Source organism: Dunckerocampus dactyliophorus, chromosome 18 (genome assembly GCF_027744805.1).
Source record: "Dunckerocampus dactyliophorus isolate RoL2022-P2 chromosome 18, RoL_Ddac_1.1, whole genome shotgun sequence".
Lineage (NCBI taxonomy): Eukaryota > Metazoa > Chordata > Actinopteri > Syngnathiformes > Syngnathidae > Dunckerocampus > Dunckerocampus dactyliophorus.
In genome coordinates this window covers 5188323-5213870 of record NC_072836.1, presented here as the reverse complement: position 1 = coordinate 5213870, position 25548 = coordinate 5188323, and the positions used below count along the sequence as shown (strand labels likewise).

Sequence of the window (25548 nt, the reverse complement as noted above, 5' to 3'; positions counted from 1 at the left end):
TGTACATCCTGGCGTGGTCAAATTTGCCTGTAGTTCCGTTCCAAATGTGAAAATTGTAAATAGTTCATGGTGTCATATTACAACCCCTTTTTGTGTCGTTGGTGTTGGGATACTGTAGTTGTTCAGATGTTTGAACTGTCACAAATGCAAAAAATATTAGTGTCAAAGTGAAAGTTATGATTGAAATGTACCTTTTCACAAAAAGCTGTTTTTTCTCCCTTTTCGAGTCGGGATCTGATATTTTCCTGAAACTTACCTATGTTATATCTAACGGAAAAAGGTAGGAAGAAACTTTTTTTTTCTGATGAAAGAGGGGAGTGTAATCTTTCTTTTCTATACGCAGCCATAGAAGACAGGATTCTGTGTGCCATGAAAGCTCAGTCAAAATTGTCTAAAATGGCCGATACTGAAGGGGTTGTCTGGGATTGAATGAGTTAACTTTAATGATGATCTCCAAGTACGAATGATGTCAACGTATTAGCCATGTTGTGTTGAGCATTACTGAGCAATATTGTTTGTTTTCGTCTGAGCCATCTCTGGCACCCGTCACAAACTAAATGTTTTTGAGGCATATTTGTTTCCATTAAATATTTTTTCCTCTAAAATAATTGAAATACCCCCACAAAAAACGGAAGGAACGCCAACGTGACAAAAGCAAACGCACAATTATTTCTTAGGCAATTTCAATTTATTATTTTTTTTACGAAAATAGGTCTTTTAACATGCAACTCCAATTTTTACCCATGACAGAATGTAAAAAAAAAAAAAAAAATACCTGTGATCAAATGGATTTACATGTATTTTTAAAGGCATAGAAAAAACACATCACTTTTTGTTTTCTTTGAATGAATGGTCACACGGGCGACTATCTTCACATGTAAGGGAGAAACAACGCAGCCCGGCGTCCTAACAACACACCTCATTGTTCAGCAGACAAGCTGCCCCAACTCAGCCTTGTCGCGCTTTTGTCAACGCCGGCTACACAAGATAAACACGGGACAATATTGCTTTGGTAGCCAAACCGCACCTTGCATCGTTTCTGTCATGTACGTTGGCACTGACATCTTTGTGACAACATGGAAGCGCAACAGGTGCTTCCCCTGAAATGTGGCATAGTTGGGAGGCGTGGAGGGCCTTATCGCTAATCTGATCTGAGAAAAGGATCACCATTTATCTTCAGCCTGTTCTCACGAGGATGATGTACAAAAAGCGTGTGTAAATTAAAACAACATGCATGAAATAGGAATCAAGATTCTTTTTAAGTGGCTGTAGTGCAACTTCCCATCGCTGACGTCACGACTAGTTGAGACCGAATGAGCAACAGCGCCCCTGCTGGCCACAACCAAGTAGTGCACTCCATTTCAATACATAAATATCAATACTTCTGACACCAGCTAGCTTTTCATGCTCTAAAAATCGATTCACAAAATGAAAATATCAATACTTTTGATACTTCAGGCAATTGAGGTCATGTTTGTCTGGTGAAACGATGACTGATGGTAAACAAAGCCAATGTGTGAATACAGTTTTCGTTCCTATAGTAGCTCTTAATCATTTACTTTAGTGGCTTTAGTATTTTACTTATGTTCTTTTTTTGTTTAAAACACCATTTTCACATACTTTACATGATTTTGTCCTCTGCTTTTTCTGTTGTCTATTAGCTTGGCTACGTCGTGAATCACCCCGCTACCTTAATGTACGTCAGGGTTTCAAGTAAATAAATAAATATTTCAATTACTAATTTATTGAAATTCATGATTTTAACTTGAATTACTTTACTTTACTTTGCTTTAACTTTAATTAGCCGATTGCATATTCCGTGTCTGGGTAACATCCTCCAATTTGTTTGTCGCACAGTGCTTATTTAGCGTACGATGTCCTGCGTTGCGATAGGCTCCATTTCCTGCTCTATTGTTGTCAGAAAAAAAAAATCACAAAAAAGCCAAAAAAAGAGCAAAGGCGGAACACACCGAGGTCTCAAGCGATATGGTGACGTCAATTTGCAATCAGTTTCATTTCCTGTTCTGTGGCTATCATCATCATCATCATCATTTTCCCACAAGCGCCCTTGTATGAAAACATACAAAACACACTGAAGTCTCATGAGATGGACTGAAATCCCGTGAGATTTGCTGACAGTCAATGAAAGGACGATTACACAGTGAAAGTAAGACCGCCTGTAACTTTTCACACGCTGCTAAAATTCTCCTGCGAACAGGTTGAACTTTTTAGAGTGTTGGACACATTTCCTTTCTTTCTTTGTCACCCAGCGGATGAACGAGAAGGGTGGGGGGGATAAACACAAATGCCACCAATAAATAACAACTTCAGGGTCATTCATTCGACCCGGATAGCTGACCCCGTTTCCACGACAACAGACACAAATCTCACCCCTAAGTTTTGGAGCGTGCACCTTTCTTGAAGAGGAAGCTACACTCTTGTTTGCATCACCTGCTTCTCTCTATGCTTTGTTTGCACTCAAACAGGACCGGATGGTTTCCTAAGTGGGATCAGCCTCGTGTGTGTTGGGTGCAGCCTGCTTTAGCACTCACCCGAGTGTTTCCACTATGCAAACACAAGCTCGTTTGGGTTCATTCTGGCAATGTGGCACTGGGGAGGGTCACCTTTTAGCCCCTGTTGAACAAGTCTGCCTTTTTCTTTTGATTATAAAAATATACTATATAATTTCACATTATTATTTTATTTAAATAACACTTGAAAGGCCATTTAAAACACCATAAATACCCACACAGTTTATTCCTTTTTAAAACAGTTTCTGCTAAAAAAAAAAAAAAAAAAGGGCAAAAAGGCATATTTTCGTATAAAGACTCAAATAAAATCCAGATTCTGAAAAGCAATACAATACAGTGAGTTTTACAAAAGGGTTGGTCACCACCGCGTAGGCGTTTTAAACATGGCCTCGGCATTCCAAAGCTTCACTCGCACGAGCGTAACATCTTAAAATCTTGGCACTGACACACCAACAGTGTTTGGTCTCATAGTTTAAAAAAATGGCTTTGAACCTTGGTCACCAAACGGGAAGACTTTAAGATCCATCCATCACAGCTGCTGGATGCAGGAAGCGTGTGTGTTCGTGTATGTTGCAGTAAGCACGGCGCCCACCAGGGGGCAGCCACGGCTCAACAACAGTGAGAAGCTCAACGTTAAAGTTGAGGATGCACCATGTTCTTTTGGGACACGGGAACAACAACAACAACAACAACAACAACAACAAAAAAGGGCCGAGCAGCAGCGGCGGGAGTAGCACTCCTGTCAAAACACGCGCACACACACACACACACACACACACACACACAGAGTCACAGTAAGGTGAGACGGGACGCTGACCGACAGGACGGCAATCCTCTCATTTCAACAGGAAGTCATTTCTCTTATTGCATTTCATCGCTTTTTGCAACTGGGGAGTCTTTGCAAAGGAAATGAGCCAGATGGTGTGTTCCCGTTCAACAAGGCAGACGATGGGTGGCGTTAGGACCCGTGGGGTACGACACAGACAGTCTCCTTTTTTTCAAGTTTGACCGCGACCGCCCAGACAAAGCGCCAATCTTGTCCAGCTTGCAGGATTCAGGAAGGCACGGCGGTGTTTGAATGTGCGTGCTGGTATGTACACCGCACTGCATGGCGGGGGCGGGGTTAAATCCATACCGAGGGCTTGCCCTCCCCTGATTTGCTGCTGCTGCTGTTGCTGCTGCTGCCGCCGCCACTGCTGCCTCCTTTGCCGTGCTTGAGTCTGTGCTTGCGCTCCTTCTGAGGCTGCGGCTGCGGCTGCGTCTGGATGATGATGTTACTCTGGGGCTTGTCGTCCTGGCTGTCCCCCAGCGTCTCCTCGGCCCGGTGCTGCTGACTGTAGGCCTGGATGGCGGCCTCCAGCTGCTCATGGGCCTGCTGGATCATGTCCTTGTTGAGGGCCACGCGGGCCTCGCCCCCCGTGGGGAAGTTGTCCTCGTTGCTGCCGAACTGCTGCTGCTCCTCCTGGGCGATGTTGGCCCGGTTCTGCTTGCACGCCATCTTGGCGTTGCTGAGGTCGGTGTACGGCATCTGCTCGGGTTTCACCACAATGTTGTAGCCCGGCGGCGCTGATGGCGTGTTCCACGAGAACGGGTAGCCGACATAATCGGCAGGTCCATCTCCGCCGTCCCCGCCTTCAGAACCTGCCTCCGGGCCAGCCCCTCCGACCGACCCCTCCCCGCCCACGTTGGTGCCCAGCAGGCCCAGCTGGTACTCGTCGTCCTGAGGTGGGCATCGGCGGCGACGCAGAATGTCACAGATAGACCCGATGCCCAAGTGGAGCATCTCCCAGACGTTGAGCGTGAGGCAGAGCACGGTGACGCCATACATGATGCGCAGGAAGATGGTTTTCTCGGTGGGCCGAGACACAAAACAGTCCACGCTGTGGGGGCAAGGTTTCCCCGAGCACACGAACACCGGCGTCACGCGGAAGCCGTACAGCAAGTACTGGCCCGTCAAGAAGCCTGCCTCCAGAACTGTGCGTGTCACGAGCTGCAGAACGTAGACCCGCATCAGACCCTCATCCCGGATACGCTTGCGACCGTCATGGCGGATCTTAGGTCTGGGTGTGGGCTGCAGTGGATCCCGAGGTCTTTTCGGTGGCTCGATCTCCGGGACCTCGTAGATCATGGGATCGTCCTCGTGGTCCTCCTCGGTCTCCTCGATTCCCCGGTGCTGCCGTGCCCCGAAGCAGATTTTCCTGGGCTTCCTGTGCGTGTAGCCCGCTCCTGCGGTTCTCACGGCCGCAGAACCGGCTCCTCCCTTGGCTTCGTCCAATCGTGCAATCTTGTTGATGGCGTAGCCCATGTACATGAGAGACGGCATGGCCACCAGGATGATCTGGAAGACCCAAAAGCGGACGTGTGAGAGCGGGGCGAAGGCGTCGTAGCAGACGTTCTCGCAGCCCGGCTGTCCCGAGTTGCACACGAACTTGCTCTGCTCGTCGTAGTAGATGGACTCTCCCCCGACGGCTGTGAGGACGATGCGGAAAACGATGAGCACGGTGAGCCACAGCTTCCCCACGAAGGTGGAGTGGTTGTGGATCTCCTCCAGCAGCCGCGTGAGGAAGCTCCAGCTCATGGTGTCGCTGGACAGTGGGGCAGACAGTGTCCCTCTCTCAACTGCTCACAGACTCTGGACGGAAAGGGGACAGAAAGAGGACGACAGCATGAGTGCACAGGGAATTCTTCCACAAAAAACGAATAACAACGGTGGCAGCAATACGCATTACAAAGCGGGCACCCCCCAGCTCCATCTGCTGGATATAATGGGTTACTGCACTACTCAGCCCAAATGCAAGTAGGGAAAAAATGGTGCCTTTATCTAGATCTGCACCAAAAACCAGTGACTTTTCCCTCACCTACCCTATGTTTGCTGTAGTGTAGTTATGTATTTTGACTTTATTATGCAAACAAGTGAAAAAACAAACAAAAAAGCTGTAAACCAGGGATGTACTTTGCAAAGCAACACATGTAGATATGCTAAGAAGTTGTATATATTTTAAGAAGGAACTCTATCTCAGCTTTGTGATGTAGGTGGACAAGTGTATTATTATTATTATTATTATTATTATTATTATTATTATTATTATTATTATTATTATTATCGACTTCGCTCTTTGCTCCCTTTCCCCCCATTTTTGCTGTTGTTTTCTTTGTTCATTTTCCAAGTATTTCAACTTTCTTCTTAAATATTCTTCATAAATGTTCTACTCATAATATTATGACTTTATTCTCATAATGTTTTGACTTTATTCCCTTTGTTTGTTTCTCATAATATTAAGGCTTTAAAATGTTTTTTTTTTCCTGTAATATTTCAATTTCATGCTACTAAAATGACAACATTTTTTCTCCTAATTTTACGAGTTTGTTCTGGTAAAATTGGGACTTTTTTCTGGCTACAATACGGCTTTTTTCTCAATAGTCTGACTTCTTGTAAAAATATTCCTGATTTTTCCGGGTTTTGCTGCTGTTGTCGTTTGTTTGTTGTTGTTTTGTTTTTTTTTCTTGTTCAATTAAATTTTTAGAATGCGCCGCGTGCCGCATTTTGGACACCCCTGCTGTGAGCTGTCAAATCTGTACGTTATCAATGAATGACTATAAAGTTTGTTCATAATAAATACAAACGTCAACATGATCAGAAGCCCTAACTCTGCATGATAAAATAAGGGAATTGTTGCGTAACAATAAGGGAAAATGAGGGAAAATGAGAATAATCTTCAAGAATTTCCACCTGCGTGTGTGGTGCAGCCGTGTGTTATTTCTTTTATTTGGATGTTTACAGTACGTTACCGCAGCGTGTCACACCGAAGCTGTGCTGCTCAGGAAGAACGGGAGAGGATTTTTCTTTTACATGAAAGTTAAAGTAACAGAAAAACACCAGAAAAAAGGGGAGGGCGCCGGGAAAGAAGGGCAAAAACAGGTCAACAGAGTTGACAGGTCGCTACAGGTAGCTGGTCCACCACTGTGAGAAACCATAAAGGCAGCGGTTTCTACGGCAACCGACGAGATGCTGATGTGGTCATTTTTTTTGCTGTTAGTTGAAAGTCAACTCATTACATTCTGTTGCTTTCACCTTCAGAGGTAAGACGTGACATCGTAATTCCATCATTCCCAAAGTATAAAGTTCCCCCGCAACCTTAATTTGATCTGTTGCTCCTTCCAGGATAAACATTGGCTGCGTGGCGAGCTCAGTGTCACTTGGAGGGTGCTGTCAAGTTCAGTCTTAATGGGAATTAAACACGGCGGAAAGAGGATATCAGTATTAAAAAAAATTCCATCAAGCGGCACTGAGAAGCAGGCGAAATAATCCAAATAGGGAATTTTCTATCACCAAACACACACACACACACACACACTTTCTATCTCTTTTTGAAGAAATAAATCCTCTTAGCGAGCCGTCTTCTGTATGAGGTGCAGTTTCCAGGCTCGTATTACTTGGAGAGGTAAACGTACATTGTACCGTGTGAGCTCCTGTCACGGAAGAGCGGGACATGTTGACTATGTAGGTTATTTCTCAGCTCCGGGCGCTCCATCCAAACCAACACAATCAGCAGGTGGCCCCGCCACAAACCATCAAACCAGCCAGCGCGGCCCAAACCATCGCCTGCCCCCCCAGGGAGGCTTTGGACGGGGTAAATATGACAGCACCGCAGGACTTTTTCCCCGCACTGTGACGGCACAATAGCGCACGGCTTATTGTCAGTGGCAAGACGAGGAAAATCCCAGCCTGAATGCTGGCTGAGATTTAAAGGGCTTCTGGTGTCCTGCATCCTTAGCCAGCAGGTTGAGAGCTTTAGTTTGCATTCGAGACTGGCGGGGAAGTAGAAAATAGCTGAAGGTGCGCCCTCAAAGCAAGAAAAACATGGCTGACGACAGCCAGAAGCTAGGAGACAGATGATATAGCGATTTATCGACACAGCAGTTTCAGTTGGTGTTCAAATCCAATACATACAGATTAACATACAATATGTATATCTCTGTTTGTGTCTAATCTACCTCTTCTACTCCTGAACGGCTGCACAAAAAAGGGCGAAAATTTGTCCGAACACGCACCCGGACTGTGTGTATTATTTTTATGACAGGTACACCACTTGGTGGCACTGTTGTTACACCTCATAACGCCATTGACTTGAAATTTCTCTCACAGCTCTACAAAACAGCCACTGTAACTTCTGAGTGTTTATCCGAATCAACATAAAATTTAGTCTACACCTTTAGGGGACTGACGAGCACATGTGTGTCAAATCTGAGCAAGGTTGGTTGAAAAACATGGCCGCCATCCAGCAAAACGGGGCAGGACTTGGCGGCTAATTGTCCTGAGTCATTGAGCATTTGCGTAATGCTTATAAAACGTGGAGAATATCTGTATTACTTGTATGCTAGCACGTCTTACGAAGCATTTTGACCACAACCCATAGGAGGCGCCACAATAGTTCCCTCAGACTTGGAGTAGAGATCCATTCGAGATCCTTCGAGTCTGACATTTCCCACTTTTCTGGAATGCACCATTAGCTACTGCTGGAGTCTTTGCATCTTCCCTTCTGTTTTGTGTCCTCGCTTTGAGGAGGAGAGGGCAGGCAGGCGGGGAGGGAATGTTTTCAAGAATGCTCTCGATGGAGGCTGTGCATCCATCACTATGACCGTATAAGGACACGGCTCGTACGGCAAGACGCCCGGATGCGGACACACGGTGAGTCCTCAGCGGACCGTTTTGTTGGACTTTTCCGGCGTGACATCACCAGGCATCTTTACATGACCCCTAATGGCAACAGACACATTTTAAATGACGTCATTGTTTTCTATCCACCGTCACTTGAAACAGTAAGAAGATGATTTTAAGTCCAAGATAATCTGCCTGCCGTTCTAGCAGACGACTTCCAAACAGATTCTCTACAAATGTTGCCCTACAAGGTCAGAATATTCCTTCTCGGCTGCTCTCAACTGATTCTAAAAACACATTGTCTGCCATTCAGCTGCACAGTAACATAAGAGAGGTGATCAAATTACATTACAGTTTATTTTTTACACTTTTTCTTGACTTTTTCATACTTTATTTCACTTCTTTTTTTTTTTTTTTTTTTTTTTACCAGACTGCCATGTCGTGGTCGTGCTAATCCACTGTTATAATACTGACAAGTCATAGTCCTTCATCCAGATGATTGGAATATATTAATTATTGTAAATAAATGCTTCAGAGGTGTCACACCCATACACCCATATAGACACTATATACGGCAAAAATGCACATATTGTTCAATGAAAACACAATAGAGCATTATTATCTTTTCAAAGGCACCATTTGTTGTATTTGATCTCATTAGATGGTGCAGGTGTACCTAATAAAGTGACCAGTCAGTCAGTACTGTAGCATGTATTACTTTCATATTGCAGTTGACAGTATATTGTAATAGAAGGTATCAGTAGCGTTACTTCACCAGGAAGTGTCGTAGCGCCTCCTGACCAGAGGGGGCACTCCATACCCGGCTTGTTCCTGCCGGCGCGGAACGCTTCATACAACCTGGCATTTCGCTTTCTCATCCGATTTGCGTCTGCGGGAGCTCGTGGGTCGGTTGGGGGTAAGGAGCTGACGCCGTGCATTAAGTTATCGGCGTGAGTCAGCCTCCTGAACAGCAACAACTGCGACCTTGTAGGTCGGCCTTCTCCTTCTTTTCCTTCTTAGGGGGGGCATCATGGCACAGACTGTGGGTCTTCCTTTAGATTCTACTTTCTCCGCCATGAAAAAAGGAATGCCACAATCTCAATGAAATCTCATCTGGCATCAGGGACGGTCAAAGGTCAAAGACAGGCTGTCCAGTGGGTGTGACAACCTTTCATACTGTCAAAATATCAGTGAGCGATCATCACGGGAGGGGTCCTCTCAGTGGCATCCCTCGTGGCCTCGTTACTGCACATTTACACATATTTGTACACCACAACTCATAAAGCTCATATGGTCGCAAATAAAGTCATGCATTAAAACACAAGCAATGCGTTCATGCCAGCCAGAGATCGTCTATGTGCGACAGGAGCGCTCTGCTGTTTTAAAGGACCTCCTGCAAAAACACTAGTCAAAGATCCTCTATTTGGGAAAGAAGCGTTCTGCTTTTTTTGAGGACCTAGTGCAAAAGCGCTAGTTAAAGATCCTCTATAAGTGTGAGGAGCACTCTGCTGTTTTTGAGGACCTACTGCAAAACTGCAAGTCAAAGATCCTCCATACTGTATATGAAAGGAGCGCTGTGCTTTTTTTGAGGACCTACAGCAAAAATGCTTTTCAAAGATTCTCTATAAGTGACAGGAGCACGCTGAAGTTTTTGAAGACCGACTGCAAAACTGCTAGTCAAAGATCCTCTATACGTGACAGAAGTGCTTGGCTGTTTTTAGGAGTGAACTGTAAAAACGCTAGTCAAAGATTCTTTATGTGACAGGAGCGCTTTGCTGTTTTTAAGGACATACTGCAAAAACACTAGTCAAAGAGCCTCTATTTGTGAAAGAAGCGTTCTGCTTTTTTTGAGGACCTACTGCAAAAATGCGAGCCAAAGATCCTCTAAATGTGCTTGGCTATTTTTAGGAATCTACTGTAAAAACACTAGTCAAAGAGCCTCTATAGGTGGCAGTAGTGCTTTGCTGTTTTTGAGGACGTATTGCATAAACACTAGTCAAACTTCTTCTGTAGGACAGAAGTCCTCTGCTGTTTTTAAGAATCCACTGTAAAAGTGCGAGTCAAAGATCCTCTATATAACAGAAGTGCCCTGCTGTTTTCAGAAATCGACTGTAATGGCACGAGTCAAAGATCCTCTATATGACAGAGCATGCTGCTGTTTTTAGGATTTACTGGAAAAGCTTGAGTCAATGACAGAAGTGCTCTGCTGTTTTTAGAAATCTCCTGTAAAAGCGTGAGTTAAAGATCCTTTATGTGACAGAAGTGCTCTGCTGTTTTTAAGGATATACTTAAAACACACGAGTCAAAGATCCTCTGTACTTACAAAAGGACTCTGCTGTTTTTAAGAACCTCCAACAAAACCACTATAGTTAAAGATCCTCTATGTGACATGAGTGCTCTGCTGTTTTTAGGAACCTCCTAAAAAACACTAGTTAAAGATCCTCTATACGATAGGAGTGCTTTGCTGTTTTTAGGAACATTCTTCAAAAACATGAGTAAAAGATCTTGGATGTGACAGAAGTGCTCTGCTGTTTTTAAGAATCTACTGTAAAAGCACGAGTCAAAGATCCTCATGACAGGAGCGCAGTGCTGTTTTTAAAGACCGGGTCAAAGCTGGTCAAAGATCCTCTTTTTAAAAAGGTGTTTTTAGGAATCTGCTACAAAAGTGTTTGTCCCTCCAAAGTTTTGGAGCGTCGTTGTGATGTCATTCGTTTGGCCCGCGGGCCGCCAGTTGAATAGTCGTGCACTTTGGGGTGACAGGAGTTCATGCGAGCATTTCTTTGCTGCGGACGAGGCAAATTAGAATGCTAATTATTCTAGCTTGCTCTCAATAGAAGACAAAAATGCGTCTTTTAGCCTGTAAACAATTTGTGTAGTTCCATATTCCATCTGGCTGCCAGGCTGTATTACATGCAGATACATGTACATACTTGTACACACTTTATGAGTATTAATAGACGGAGGCAGGCTGAGGGCAATGTGGGTAATGAACATGGTGAAAATGGCTTCAGAAGCTCTAATGAGAGCATGATGGGAGGCTAATGGCTTTATTAGCCGCTGCTTGAACTTGACCGGAGCATGCAAAGCATGCGCTCGTTCATAAACTACCACGGAACGCAATTTATTCACATTCTTTTACAGCGCATTCATGCACACTTCCTGCTCATTTGATTGTTTGGTCCTCTCCAGCACAACGTGAGGTACAGCACAGCCTCACAAGCTAATGAGATCCAAAATTAAAAGCATGCCTTTATTAGTACACGCAATTGCCCAATTCTGATTGACACTGTCAGAGATTTGACATTACGACGACGACTGTGGCATCATACTGACGGCTCTTGCTAATATTTGTGCCTATTTAGCAACTTCTACTTCAACATTTACCTACACAACAGACATCACGTCTTCACTTCTCCCTAAATCATTATTAATCACTTTCCACTATAAATTAATAACATTAATCTTCACACAGGGATGACATATTTTGCCTATACACACTTTTTTTTATGAAGTGTACTTTATCACCTAAGATGCCAAATATACTAAGTGAAAAATATACATGAATTACAAAAAAAAATAACCACTTTCCACTATAAATTAATAACATTGATCTTCACACAGATTCTTCACACATAGAATTTATTGAAAAATATTTGTGATAAAATAAAATAATTAAAATAAAAGGTTTATAATTTAACTAAATAACAAATATTAAATATAAATATTCCAAATAAAGAAAATATATACAAATTGCTAACTACTCATTAATAATAATAATACAATTTAATTAAAATAACAAATATAAAATATAAATTTTACAAGTAGAATTTTATTCAAATAAGATGAAAAATACTTATTATTTTTCCTAAACTTAACTAAGATAAAAAAATATATAAATTTTACAAGCAGAATTTCATTGAAATAAGGTGAAAAATATATATATATTTTTAAATGAGTGAACAAATATAAATATACGCAAAAAATGTTAGAAATGTAATTACAAAACTATTCATCTGTGTCATACATATCTCAAAAATTAAATAATAATCATTAAACAAAATATATATATATAAATAAACCAAAAGTATTGATAACCAGTTTCATCCAGTTTTGTTTCTAATGTTTTTTTTACAACTTGCTGCAGCGATATTGACTCTTTTTCAACCAAGTGTTTTGGTGCAGCCTCTAACAACGGATGGCGAAGCTTAGTGTCATCAGAGTGACGGATTTCTTCATTTTTTTGCACATTTTTTGTGGGTGAAAGACTTTTTGGATGTAATCATCCATCATGCGACTACAGAAGGCAATCATAATCACATTAAAGTGTCACCTCAGAAGAGGAAGAAGGAGTGTTTCCGCAAGCAAACGCAGCAGACGGTTCATATTATGGCTGAGGAAGACGTTGATTAATCTTTACATTGACTCCTCACATGATTGATTGAAGCCTAAAAAGCCTTTAAAAAGTACAGGTATGGGCCTAAAGTGTAAAAGTCAAGTGTTTTTGTACCCCTAAAAGGTCCTCGAGTCTACTTTTTCCCTGCAAGTCACATCCACAAACATGAAAAATGCACAGATGAAATGAAAGTGCAGAAAAGGAAAGGGTCCACATCGCAGCTGCACAAACAGCACAATTTCCATTCGGGATCAAATCTTTGTTAGACACGTGGAGCCAGAAGGGGAGCTCTGGATGTTATTTATTTTTCTGCAAACATGTGCAGCAGAATTGCACAGTGCAAGTTATCAGCGCTGAACATCAACATCCATTAACCCTCGGCCACGCTGCACGAAAAAGGAGGAGGGCGGCGGAAGTTATCAATGCTTGCGGCGTGGGAACGCTAACAAATTCCACACAACTGACAAACCCCCTCCCGACCCAACCTTATCTAGGCCCCCCATCATGAATAGAAAAGTTGATTTGAAAGAGGTGGACAAAGTGCTCCAATATTCAACTCGAGAAAAAAAAAAAAAAGCCACTTTGATGGATTGTAAAGTGCACAAGTAAAAAAAAAAAGCAATTTAAAATATATTCAAGAGCAGAAGTTACTTTGTTACTGTTTGCTTCAAGGGTCGAATTAGTAGTCAACAGTTTTGGGTGTTTTTTGTTGTTTATTTTTAGGGTAATAATGCTTCTTACAGAGAACACGACGTCTACAAGAAATATGACCTCAGGGGAAAATGTTAGATTAGAACACCCGTAAGCCTGCATAACAATGGAATCTATGAAAACATCGATATGCGGAGTAAAATGACGGAATTGTAACAGTGAGGAACGCAATGTACGAACATTTTCCAGCAGCTAAAATTGTATTTGAATAAAAATATACAGTTTTAAAAAAGCTGTGAGGGAGACCCTAAGGTCTTGTAAAACCGCCTCCCTAAATTCAGGCACGACGCAAACAATAACCTGCTCCCTGATAGTTCACAACATTTTTTCATCCAGACGGGAGAAATATGGCGGGAAAAGGTCCAATTCACAACATCTGCACGCCCACACAACACTACCATCAAATAACAATATGCGGAGTCAAATTAAGGAAGCCATTGAGTGCGGGACTCAAACAATGTGCTAAATTGTGACGATGATATGCAACAAAGAGGAGGAATAGTTGTCTAAAATATAAAAATGCGGACTAAAATTATGGAAGGGAGGGAGTACGGAGGTCAAACAATGCACACGTACAAGCGCATGCTGTCTACAAGCTACACGGAGGAAGCAGATATCATTTATTCAATCAGGTCCTATTTATTGATCACACATTCCACATTTATCCCTTCATCATACAATATTTCTGTATTTATCCTTTCCATTATTGAATAATTTATCCACTTAATATTACATCATTTTTATTCTTTTTCTTCCTCCTGTTAAGAAATGGTGTTTTAATGAGATCGGCTTCTGCCCGCTCCTTTTCGGGACACTGGAATTCTTTTTTTTACTTTAAACAAAAACTTTTAAAAGTACCAAAAAAAGTAAAAGTACAATCGCAGGTTTGAACTCAAATGATGTAAAAAGCTGACAAAAACCCAGAATAAGTTCTAGTCAAGCGAGGAAGAGTTCTGCTCTTTAGTACGTGCGGAGATGCTTTCCTGCAACTAGATAAAAGTTCCCTCATTAACGTTGTCCGAAGGGGAGACACGTAACAGCAAACCGCTTCCGTATGTTACAAGGAGGGGAGGGTTAGAGGGTTGGTGGGAGTTGGGGGGGGGTGGGGAGGGCTTGGCTGCATCTGCGCATTTGACATAAGACACGACATCTTGTATTTTTTCTTAGTCAAAAGTTGTCCACAAAGCCAGAAGGTGTACGAGAAGAAACAAAGTGGTACATACTCACTCTTCCACCGGCCCGGCAAAAAGGCCCATCGTGTGTCCCCCGCCCGCCCCCGTTAACGTGACTCAGTAAATGAGCAGACAAGCTACACGTATGGGGGCAAAAAAAAGAAGAAGTCTGTCCGTCATTCCGTGAAGAGCACGCGTGCCCACCCGAGTGCAATCTCCTCCTGAAAGGCGGCGGGGATGAAGGAGGCAGAGCGTCTTGTGGCGCTCACAATGGCCCTCGCTTACCCCATCCTCATCCCCTCCAAAGTGGGTCATGGCTGGGGGTTGCGGGACGGGACGGGGCGGGATGGGCATGGGAGGGGGTTTGTGGTAGGAGGAAGAGGAGGCGGCTTTGTGGTGATGGGTGTTTTTAGCACCCTGGCAGAGGGTCAAAGAAAGGATGGGGGGGTTAGGATGACATACGGGGGAGTGCACTTGGAGGTGATGGATCTCCTGGTCTGTGATATTCCGGGAAGGAGGGAAGACTTCTGGATTGGATCAGCTGCAAACATATGGTTGGGTATTCGAGAATCCTTGTCTTGAAGCAATGGAGGCAAAATTGGGAGCGCACTACTTGGCTGCAACCAGCAGAGGCGCTGTTGTTGCTGATTCCATCTCAACTAGTCTTAACTATGATCTAATGATTATTGAGGACATATCTATTAGGGGTGCAACAGTACATGTATCTGTATCGAACCAGTCGATACCACTATGAATCAAACAATACTGTAAACCAATAACACCAGGCGGGTGACATCGAAGCCCCCTCCCGATTCGCTGTTGCTCCTCCACGGCAAAGATGAAATCCTCCTATTGTGACTGGCAGCAGATGCCGTCTCAAGCGGCACGCAAAACTGCATTTTTCCGGGTAATAAAATTACCTAAACATAAAATGATCTGTATTGCCATGTTGAATTGAATTGTTTTTAATGTATGTTATTATTCATTTTACAGGGTGCTGTTTGTGTTGTATATGGTTCTAACGTCTAAGTACGCACACCAGACATGAGGCAGGTATACTGTAGCTGCACCACATACGTTTAGCCGAATTTATTTAAACTACACCACTGAGTTGAAACAAATGTTGGTCACTTCAATGAAATACAGGTTCAAAAAAGGCACTAAAATGTCATTTTTCCATTGAAAAGATATCGAACCGTGACACTGAAATATGGAATTGAACCAAATTGTGAATGTTCTGTATCACTGCGGCCCTACTACAGTATACACAGTATATTACAGTACATGTGTGCTAGCATGGCAGTCTCTCTACGATAAATGTTTGTTTTTATAGCACAATAGTACGTTTTAAAGGAAAACTGCACTACTTTTTGGAATTTTGCCCATCATTTACATTTCTTAAGTGAAACATGAACACACATTTCCTTCCCTTTTATGTGCGTTCTAACGAGAGGAAGCGAGTTAGTATGAGCCCGCTAACATTGCACGTCATTGGAGGTAGCTATCTTCATGCTAAAGCTCTAACAAAACACCCTCAAAAAAACGGCAACAGTGTTCCATTTACATAACTGACCTGAATATTAACCAAGCTACAGCGACATTGTTATTGTAGCAGCTACCATGAAAAACGACATTTCGCTAACCGCTAGTCTCAGCGTCACTCACAACGCCTCAAGCCGCTGCAACGGGACAGACGGAAGAGTGGGTACTACTGGCTCTCAATTTCGCTACGAAGCCTCAACAAGATGCTCGTTTGCTGTCAGCATTTTTCACCTGTGGACTGGAGCACAAGTCTTGTGCCAGAAGACACCGCCATCCCAATGAGAGCGGACATTGTAAGTGTCGTCACCGTTTCTATGCTGCCGTTATTGATAAAAGTCGTGTTAGCTCCTATAGGCTATATCAAATCAAAGAGCCAAGGAAAGAGGTTTCGGTAATGTTTTAAATCATCAAAACACGGCAACATACTGTAAGTATTACATGTTAGCATCAATGTACTTGTTAATGTATGGATATAAAAACATAAAACTTTTTTTTAGAGGGCTTCATAGTCGAAATAGGTACCTCCCATGACGTGCAGTGTTAGCAGGCTCATACTAATTGGTTTTCTCTCGTTAAAACGCACAGAAAAGGGAAAGAAATATGTGTTCGTGTTTCACAAGGATTGTGGATGATGGGAATGGGAAAAATTCCCCCAAAAAGTGCACACAGATCTACAAAACACCCACCGTAACGTTAGGGTGTTAAGCTGAATCACAGCTAAATTTGGTAGGCGCTTTTAGGGGACTGACAAGCACACGTGTGTAAAATTTGAGCACGATTGGTTGAAAAACGTGGCCGCCATCAAGCAAAACGTGGGCGGGACTCAGCAACTAATGGTCCATAAGTCATTGAGTGTTTGCCTAAGGATGATAAAGCACTGAGGATGTCTGCATTACATGTATGCTAGCATGTCTTTGCATTTCGACCACAAACCGTAATTAGTAAACACAACATGTTTTTATATCAGCTGTAAATGAAGGATGTCTAAGAAACGCTACTTCCTCCACAGAAGTCACGTTAGGACACCAGTGGAAAAGTATCCAGGAAGTCCATTCTTGAGTTAAATGCTTTATGTCAAGCGTCCAGTCGGGGCAGAAATATGAGCGCTAACCCATAATCCTCCTCTTCACTTTCCCCCCTGCAGCCCCCGCTCATCGACTCCTAATCATGCAGAGCCATGAACAATAAAAGATGTTCGTTTGATTTGATCCAAATCCACTTCACCAGCGGTGGTGGCTCAAATTAGGGCGGCACACTATCTCCGCCCGGCTCCTTATCGTAGTCGCCGCCGCTTGCCACATTTCACAGATCCTGGCTCGGGAAATCCTCTTTAACTCCATCTCGTGTCACTCAAAGTCCACAGGCGCTTTCACGTGTTGGTCGAGGAGCAATTTGATGACTTTTCCCCCACCCGCCTCTCGTCACGCTTCCATCAGTGTGATGTTGATGAAGATGATTTGGTTTTCCGATTTGACGTTTGTGATAGGTCTCGCCGCTAATAACCTCCAATAATCTGATGGCCTCGCCTGCATTTGATGTGAGGAAGGCTAATCTTTAGCACGCCGCTGTGATGAATAGTTCATTTGCAGGAGGAGATGAAAGCAAGTGTATGTAAATCTGCGTTGGAAATGAGTTTTAATTGTGCTTTAACCGTTATTACATCACGACACAAGCATCGTTTCCTCGCTTCAGCACGTCAACACTCTGCATCTTTCCAAATGTCATATATTTGCATCTTAACTTTGCGGCCACTCGCAGCACAAATCCAATTTCTTGCTCCAACTCGTCAGATCTCAAAGTTCAGGCAAAGTTTTCAGGCTCCACCACGCTGCCACCAAACAAGCTTTCTTCTGCTGCTAAACTTTACACTACTGACTCATTGGCCGCCACCGATACAACAACAACAACACAACGCTAGGCCTGCAGGCAACACATACACAACACTTTTTAAAAACAACCCGGTTTCAGCTCATCTCTGCACATTTAAACACATTTGCACACGGTCATGTGAATGCTAGGCCAACAGGTGGCAGTATAATCTGTAAGGTTCCCCCTTAGCCAATCAGAAACCTGCTGACATTAGACATTCGATTTTATTTACTTAGCTTAAGCTCACAGACGACAAGGAGTCCATTTTTTTTAACCTTTAATAATAATTTGGAGTGCATGAGAAAGCGTAAGGCCACACGGTCATTTATGAACAAGCATATTGCACAACGCGGCAGCAACAGAACCAATGTTGTCACAGCGGTAAGACTTATGAGTTAGCGGCGACATTTTAAAGCGCATGCAGAGGTAGATAAAGCTGCTGGATGCTGACCAGTCAAGGCACTTGAAATGCAGCTACTGCCATCTTGTGGAGTTCATTTTTTGAAAAATGACATTAGAAAGTTGCCCGAAAGAGACCCCCGGGTGGTTGCTTGTTTTTGTCGACCACGCACTGTAGGAGACTTTGTGGTTAATTGAATAGAGGTGTTCACTGGAGCATTAATAATATATATCGGTACATATGATCACTGTTTTTATTCCTTTGTACTATTTTTGTGTGTTTTTAATCATCTGTGGCCCTTAGATATTCCCCTTGGCAATGTTTGATTTATTTTTTTCGTCATTTTTCAAATTGAATGGAATAACAGTAAATGAGGAAATGTCAATCATACACGGGGAATATCACACCTGAACATAAATGACACCGGAATGAAAGAGGCATAACAGTTGACCGACTCGGTAAAGTTTTATATGTCCGTCCATTTTTTAAGCTTTACGTGTATATTATATATCAGGGGTACCCAAACTTTTTCCACCAAAAAACAAAAGGATACAGGGGGCCATGTTGATATTTGACATTTTGTAAACCAAGCCATGTTGTATAAATACAGAAAAACGACGTCCATCTATAGCTTAGTGTTATGGGTACCAACGCCTATTATTCATATGGACTTTTTCTCCTTACATCGCACATCGTTTTATCCCAACATATTTTAATTTCGTTCTCGAAAAATATATATATTTTTTTACAAACAAATTTTCTGAAAGTTGCATCTTTACTCTTTGCTTTGTTTGTTATATTATTGCTAAAAAAAAAAAAACACACACACACATTTTTTGGGGAATGTATATATAATAATATTCAACTTTATGCTTCTAAAATATGTTTTTCCTCATGATATTGCAACTTTATTATTTTTTATTATTATATTATATATATATATTATATTAAAATATTATAAACTCATTCTCTTGGACTGCACAGTGGTCTAGTGGTCAGCATGTTGGCCAATACAGTAACAGCCTGGAGATCGGGAAGACCTGGGTTCGATTCTCCCTGGGGCATCTCGGTGTGGAGTTTGCATGTTCTCCCCGTGCATGCGTGTGGGTTTTCTCCAGGTACTCCGTTTTCCTCCCACATCCAAAAACATGCATGTTAGGCTAATTGGTGACTCTAAATTGTCTATAGGTGTGAATGTGCCCTGCGATTGGCTGGCGACCAGTCCAGGGTGTACCCTGCCTGTCGCCCAAAGGCAGCTGAGATAGGCTCCAGCATACCCCCGTGACCCTAAAGAGTTTTGAGAAGCGGCATAGAAAATGGATGGATGGATAAATTCATTTTCCAAATATTTTAGAAGTTTTTTTAGAAAATAGTTTTTACATTAAATTCTTCCAGTTCAGCTTAAAATCACATATTTTCATACATTTTTAAAAATGCGTCCGTTTCCATCTGATTCTAACTCAGGAGATGCTTGGGAAAAGTCGCATTTAAATGGCTGCTGAACGTTGGACTTTGCAGCACCTGAGCTGCGTTCCATCATTAGTTTCCGCTTACATCTGCTGATGAATTCACTACGGTTAAAAACAGGAAAAGAAACAGGTGATGAAAAAGGTTCCAGGTAAAAGTGCAGGTGATGTAGTTTTAATTCAATACATCTCAGTCACGCAGCAGCAGCACTTCTTATTCTTCTTTTCACAAACGTATTAACTCGTCAGCTTTTTTTCCTTTTTGCACGAAGCAATGAAGCGAAGGGTTAACCCGAGGTCGACGGCGGACACCCGGGCTGTAAGCGTGTGCATATGATCATGCGTCATCACGCTATTAGCTACCCGTCAGTAGCTAATATTGCGTGTGTGAACAATAAAATTAAAAAAAATAACGTGTTGGGAGACAAAACCGTTTAGAGAAAAGTGGCGGAGAATATTCCGCTTTGTGCTCGTCAATGTGTGTTTATGTAAGTGTCAAATTGTGTGTGTGTGTGTGTGTGTGTGTGTGTGTGTGTGTGTGTGAGTGAACTAGATGTTTCCTGTTGTGTCTCTGGGCACAGTGCATGCGTGCGTGTGTGTGTAGGTGCACCTTTGCCTTTGGTGACAGGTTTGGAGGGCAGATGAAATGTGTGTGTGTGCCATTTATTCACATTATTCAGGGGGAGTTCTAGTCTTTCATTACAAGCCGGTCTGGCTGACATTTGTGCGCCCCAGGCTGATGTTCCTGCAGAATGGGGCCCACCTGGATAGAACAGCACAGCGTTGAGCCATTCCGTGTCTTCCCAGAGCCTATTAGCATGCTAACGATATCCACCTATTCATACAACGGCTTCACCTTGACGACGGGATTAGCCATGACTTCATTTGGGGAGTCGCCGACGAGGAACATACGGCAGAAGCCCGAAATATGCATAATTATCACCTGCTTGCTTTCGCAGTTGATGCAGCGAAAGCACTGAAAAGACTGTATTTGGAGTTATCCATCTCACTTTACTAGACAGCTATGGTGGTAGACAACCACAGTGTATCCCATCTGCCTGTTTTTTAGGATTAAATGTGTTTGTATTAGAGTCATTCAGTCGCCATTGTTCTCTACTGCTACACAGGAAGCTAAACAGCTAGTTGTGATTGCACACTCTCGGGAAAACACTGCCCCCTAGCGTTTTAGGAGAGAACTGCAAGGCACAAGCTACAAACGGCACACACAAACTAAATCCCAATTCTTATCCATGGAGGCGGGCCAAAAACCCAACTCATTCAATCCCAGCCATTTTTCAAAAGACAACCCCAGCACAGGCCACTTGAAACGATTTCGACTGATCTTCCAAGGCACACAGAACATTGTGTTCTATGGCTGTAGAAACATGGAACCCACCAAAAGAAAGATTAGAGTCCCGTCTTTCATCAGAAAAATAGGTTAGTTTCTCCCTTTTTCCGTTCTTTAGTAGTCAGCAGTATAACATAGGTACGTTTCAGGAAAATATCAGTTCCTGACTACAAAAGGGAGAAAACCACAGACACATTTCAACTATAACTTTTCACTTTGACACAAATATTTGTTGTTTTTGTTCCAGCTCAAATATCTAAACAACTATACCAACATAAACAGCACAAAAAAGGGGTTGTTTTACATCAAAATAACAATTTATTTACAAATACAACACCATGAACTATTGACAATTTTCACAGGTTTATAAAAACGTATAACTACGTTTTTGTTGTAGTTTGTGTGATTTGCATGAAAGAGACTATAGCTGTTTTTCGGCCTCACGCCTGTGCAGAATTATTTTTTTTAAGTGGTTTGCTCGACACTGCATGTGTCAGAGCTCAAAAACCCTCTTCCGTTGTTAAAGTCTCCTGTTTGGCAAGACTTCCTGGCCTTCCTGGTGAGATACAGTAACGGGCAAAGGTCAACGCAGTGTGCCGCCATTGTTGGGTAGAGATGGGGAACAGGGGCTACAAGCTATTGATGCTGCACTTCATCCATCCATCCATCCATCTTCTATGCCGCTTATCCTCACTAGGGTTGCGGGTATGCTGGAGCCTATCCCAGCTGACTTTGGGCGAGTGGCGGGGTACACCCTGAACTGGTCGCCAGTCAATTGCAGGGCGCACTTTAGCTAACATTTACAAAAAATAAAACAATCATTCACACTGCCCAAATCCTCACTGTTGCTGCACTTTCCTAAAAAGAAACCTTGTAAACTATTATATATTATTTTTAAATACAGTCAACTAGCAATGGTGGTTGGCGTGCTGCGTTCACTGACCTGGCTCGTGTGCCAGTGTGAGACTTGACTAACCCACTTATGCAGCTGGATTTGCATTCCATCAATTGAAGCGAAAGATTTAAATGGCGTCAGTCTTGCTATTAAAGCAAAGCAAAACAGCAGACAAACAGGGAGGGGCGGCAGCTCTCGTTCTCTCTATGTGTGTGTGGACGTATGCATGCGTGTGTGTGTGCGTGTGTGTTGTGTGCAGCAGCTGCAGCGCTCCGCCTCAGTCCACACTGTAGGGGCCATTCTGCTGTCTAAAAGACCGATAGCTCCATGATGAGAGATGACTTAGCGGACTGTTGTAAGCACACATGCACACATGTAGGAACACACACATCTCTGTGCGTGTTCAACATAAGCATGGCTTGAAAGCCACACCCCCCTCCCTTTCCTCGGGTATCCTCACAGAAGACAATAAGGTCGGCGCCATTAAGGGTTGGGTTTTTTTGTAGGCCGCCACAAAGTAGGCAGTCATGAAGGCGTGTGTCCGTGTCACGGAAGGCCAAGGGGGGAACACAAAAGTCAATCTTAGAGACCACACCCCCCCTTCTTGTCCTCCAATTACAAATGACAAACTTACCAGGAAATTAAATGCACTTTTTTAAATGCAGTGTTAGCAACAATAAACCTTGTACAATGTTAAATGTTAAATACTTTAAAATCTATGGAAAATGTTGAAAAACAGCAATATTTTCTTGTTGGTCATTTTTGTATATCCTGGTAAATAACAAGTTTACCAGGAGAAGGAAATGAAATTCAAATACATAAAAAATATGATATGATATGATATGATATATATATATATATAAATTGCAGGGTTAACAACCGTGTGCATTCAGTGAAATTTAATTTGGTAGTTTTTGCATAATCCTGGTAAATTTGTTATTTACCAGGAAAATTAACAGAGAATTTAATCACATTAGAAAATATGGCAAATGTTAAAAACTGCCGAGTTAGCAAAAGTAACATTGAACATTTAATAGAGATTAATTTGGTAGTTTTTGTATATTCCTGGTAATTACACGCACACACACACACACACACATACACACACACACACACACACAAACACACACACACACACGCACGCACACACACACACACACATGTCCGAGCCTCCAACAGCTCATGGACGTCAAAAAGAGCCATGTCGGGAAAAAAAGCATCCTTTCCGCCAAACAATCAGTGGCTAACACGTGCCGCATTAGCACAGACACACACTTGCACAGTAACACACACGCGGCAGGCCTGTCTAATGAGACGAGCGAGTGCATCCACGGGCGGTTTGAGGCCGTGGATGCACTTGCACGGCGCTTCTCATGCAACATCCCATTCATGAGGCCAACAAGGCTGGCTGCATTACAACATCTGCTCGCTAGTATTCCCCCCTCACCCGTGGGGGCGTGAGGGTGGGGGGGGGCTCGCTGCTACCCAGCCCCCACCCCAATGAATCCACTCACCCCGCTTCTAACCACGACACAACCCAACCCCCCCACCCCCAGCAGAGACGGTCACTTCCTCCTCCTCCTCCTCGCAATCCATCACTTTTACACCTCACATGCACTTCCTGTCACTGAGGATGAATTATGTTAGCGATAGAGGTCGCGTGTGCTAATGCTAACCATAACCGCTAATCATCCTCATCCTGCTTTCAGATATGATGCTATACATTTTCAATTCCCACATTGTAATTGGAGAAGATGCACACATCCCTATTGCTTTTCAACGCTATCCAACACAAGAGGACCAAGGTACTCAAGTGGAAAAACCATATCAAAACACAATCCTTGTCTCATCGCTCTCCTATACACAAATTTTCCTCAAACTTTCAGATGAAAATTGGCTTATGTCAAGATCCCTATTGACTTTGAGCACAATATGACATAACATGATCCAGGTAGTCTGGTTGAAAAATGGCATTAATACACAATCTTTGTCCCGTTTTGCTATCATACACGGGTTTTGAATGATTTTCTTCACACTGTCGGATGGGCATCGGCCTATGTCAAGATCCCTATTGATTTTGAGTGCAATATGACATGACATAACCCAAGTAGTCTGGTTCAAAAATGATATTAATACACAATCTTTGTCCCGCCTTGCAATCAAACACTTCTGTGTCAAGATCTCTATTGTTTTTGAATGCTATCTGGCAGAAGGAGTTCAAAATCATAATAATGCATTTGATTTTGAACGCCACATGACTCCAGTCAATAGATAATCCGTGTCCTCTTTCGCTACCATACACAAGTTTAGAGTGATTTTCAGGGGTACTGTATATTGTGCTATGTCAAGATCCCTATTGGTTTAAAGTGAAATACGACAATTTCAGAAAGACGTTGGTCTCTCCGTCAAAATCCCTGTTGATCGTCAATACATTTTCCACAAGCTGGCTTGGTAGGTAAGGGAGGAAAAAAAGCGACAGTATGCCTTATGATCACTCTACTTCACATTTTGATGATTATTGTTGATGACGGTATTTGTTTTATCTAAAACCAAGAGGCCTATTGATTTTAAATCAAATCGGTGGCTGCTCTTCTCCTGACTTAATTTATAAGGATTTTCCTCAGTGCTTATCAGTGAAGGCTTCTTGTGGACTTTTCTCATTAGTTCCTTTGGCTTTGGGCTTTCTTTTTGATAGCAGAGTTGTGCTTTCATTACAGGAGGGTGAAATGATGTTGGAGGGGAATATTAATGTGGATACTTGGGACCGCGGTCGCAGCGACAATCCGTCACGCTTTGAGTCAGCACTTGGCTCTTTGTGCTTTAAGGTGGACTGCTGACAAACAGTAGAAGGTACAAATACATCAACACACTTCAGTGTGACGGACGACTTCTTTTGTGTCTACTAAAGTCCACAAAAGCAAGACGAAGTCACCAAACGAACAATAAAGCCTGATCTGGCTTGTGTTTCTTAGACCGTGTGTCAAGGTCAGTCTAAGGACCATTTTTAGTGGGATTTGGTCTTGTCCAGAGGATTTTAACTCAGTTTTGTCATAGATTTCGGTCCCCTATGATGCAAATGTGACTTTTTAATGATGTTTTAACAGTAACAGACTGTTCATGAGCGCCAAACGTGAAAAAAATCCATCATCTCCCACACTACGTTTGCATCACTTTTGAGAGAAGAGGCGCTCAAACACTCACTTTTGAAATTTTTCAGGTTTTAGTGGCGTCCGGATGGAAAAACCTCCTCCCTCATGGACACGGTACTGCCTCAGACCCGCCCCTCCATAAATGATCCTGCCTCAGGCTTCGCTGCACGTCTTAAAATAAAGTCTGGAGCTCTGCCTAATATCCATCAGTCAGCTACAGACGTGGGAAATGTAAGTTTGTTCATTGTTTTTCTTCAGCAAAAATGCTAACCTAGCATGGTGTCGCTGATAAAATGTGAGTGTAATGTTAGCACTTTAGCTACTGTATGCTTGCGTTTGTGTCCTCCTGTCCCACTCCTTAATGTGACGTTGTTGCATGGTAAATGGTCTATAAAAGTGTATAAAGTACACAA

General features: G+C 42.8%; 1 protein-coding gene across 3 annotated transcripts in view; it reads right to left on the bottom strand.

The window, feature by feature from the left end:
• Window positions 1-442: 442 nt before the first annotated feature.
• gjc1 (gap junction protein gamma 1) overlaps window positions 443-25548 on the bottom strand; it is a 45877-nt gene continuing 20771 nt past the window's right edge. The window contains exons 1-2 of one of the 3 annotated variants that reach the window (XM_054759499.1): window positions 14518-16418; window positions 443-5163 (exon numbers count right to left, since the gene is read on the bottom strand). In XM_054759499.1, coding sequence (XP_054615474.1) covers window positions 3655-5109 — 1455 coding nt within the window. In that variant the 5' untranslated portion in view covers window positions 5110-5163; window positions 14518-16418 and the 3' untranslated portion in view covers window positions 443-3654. Of the gene's footprint in view, window positions 5164-14517; window positions 16419-25548 lie in introns of those variants that run through there. The other 2 variants (XM_054759500.1, XM_054759498.1) reach the window with 2 other exon arrangements.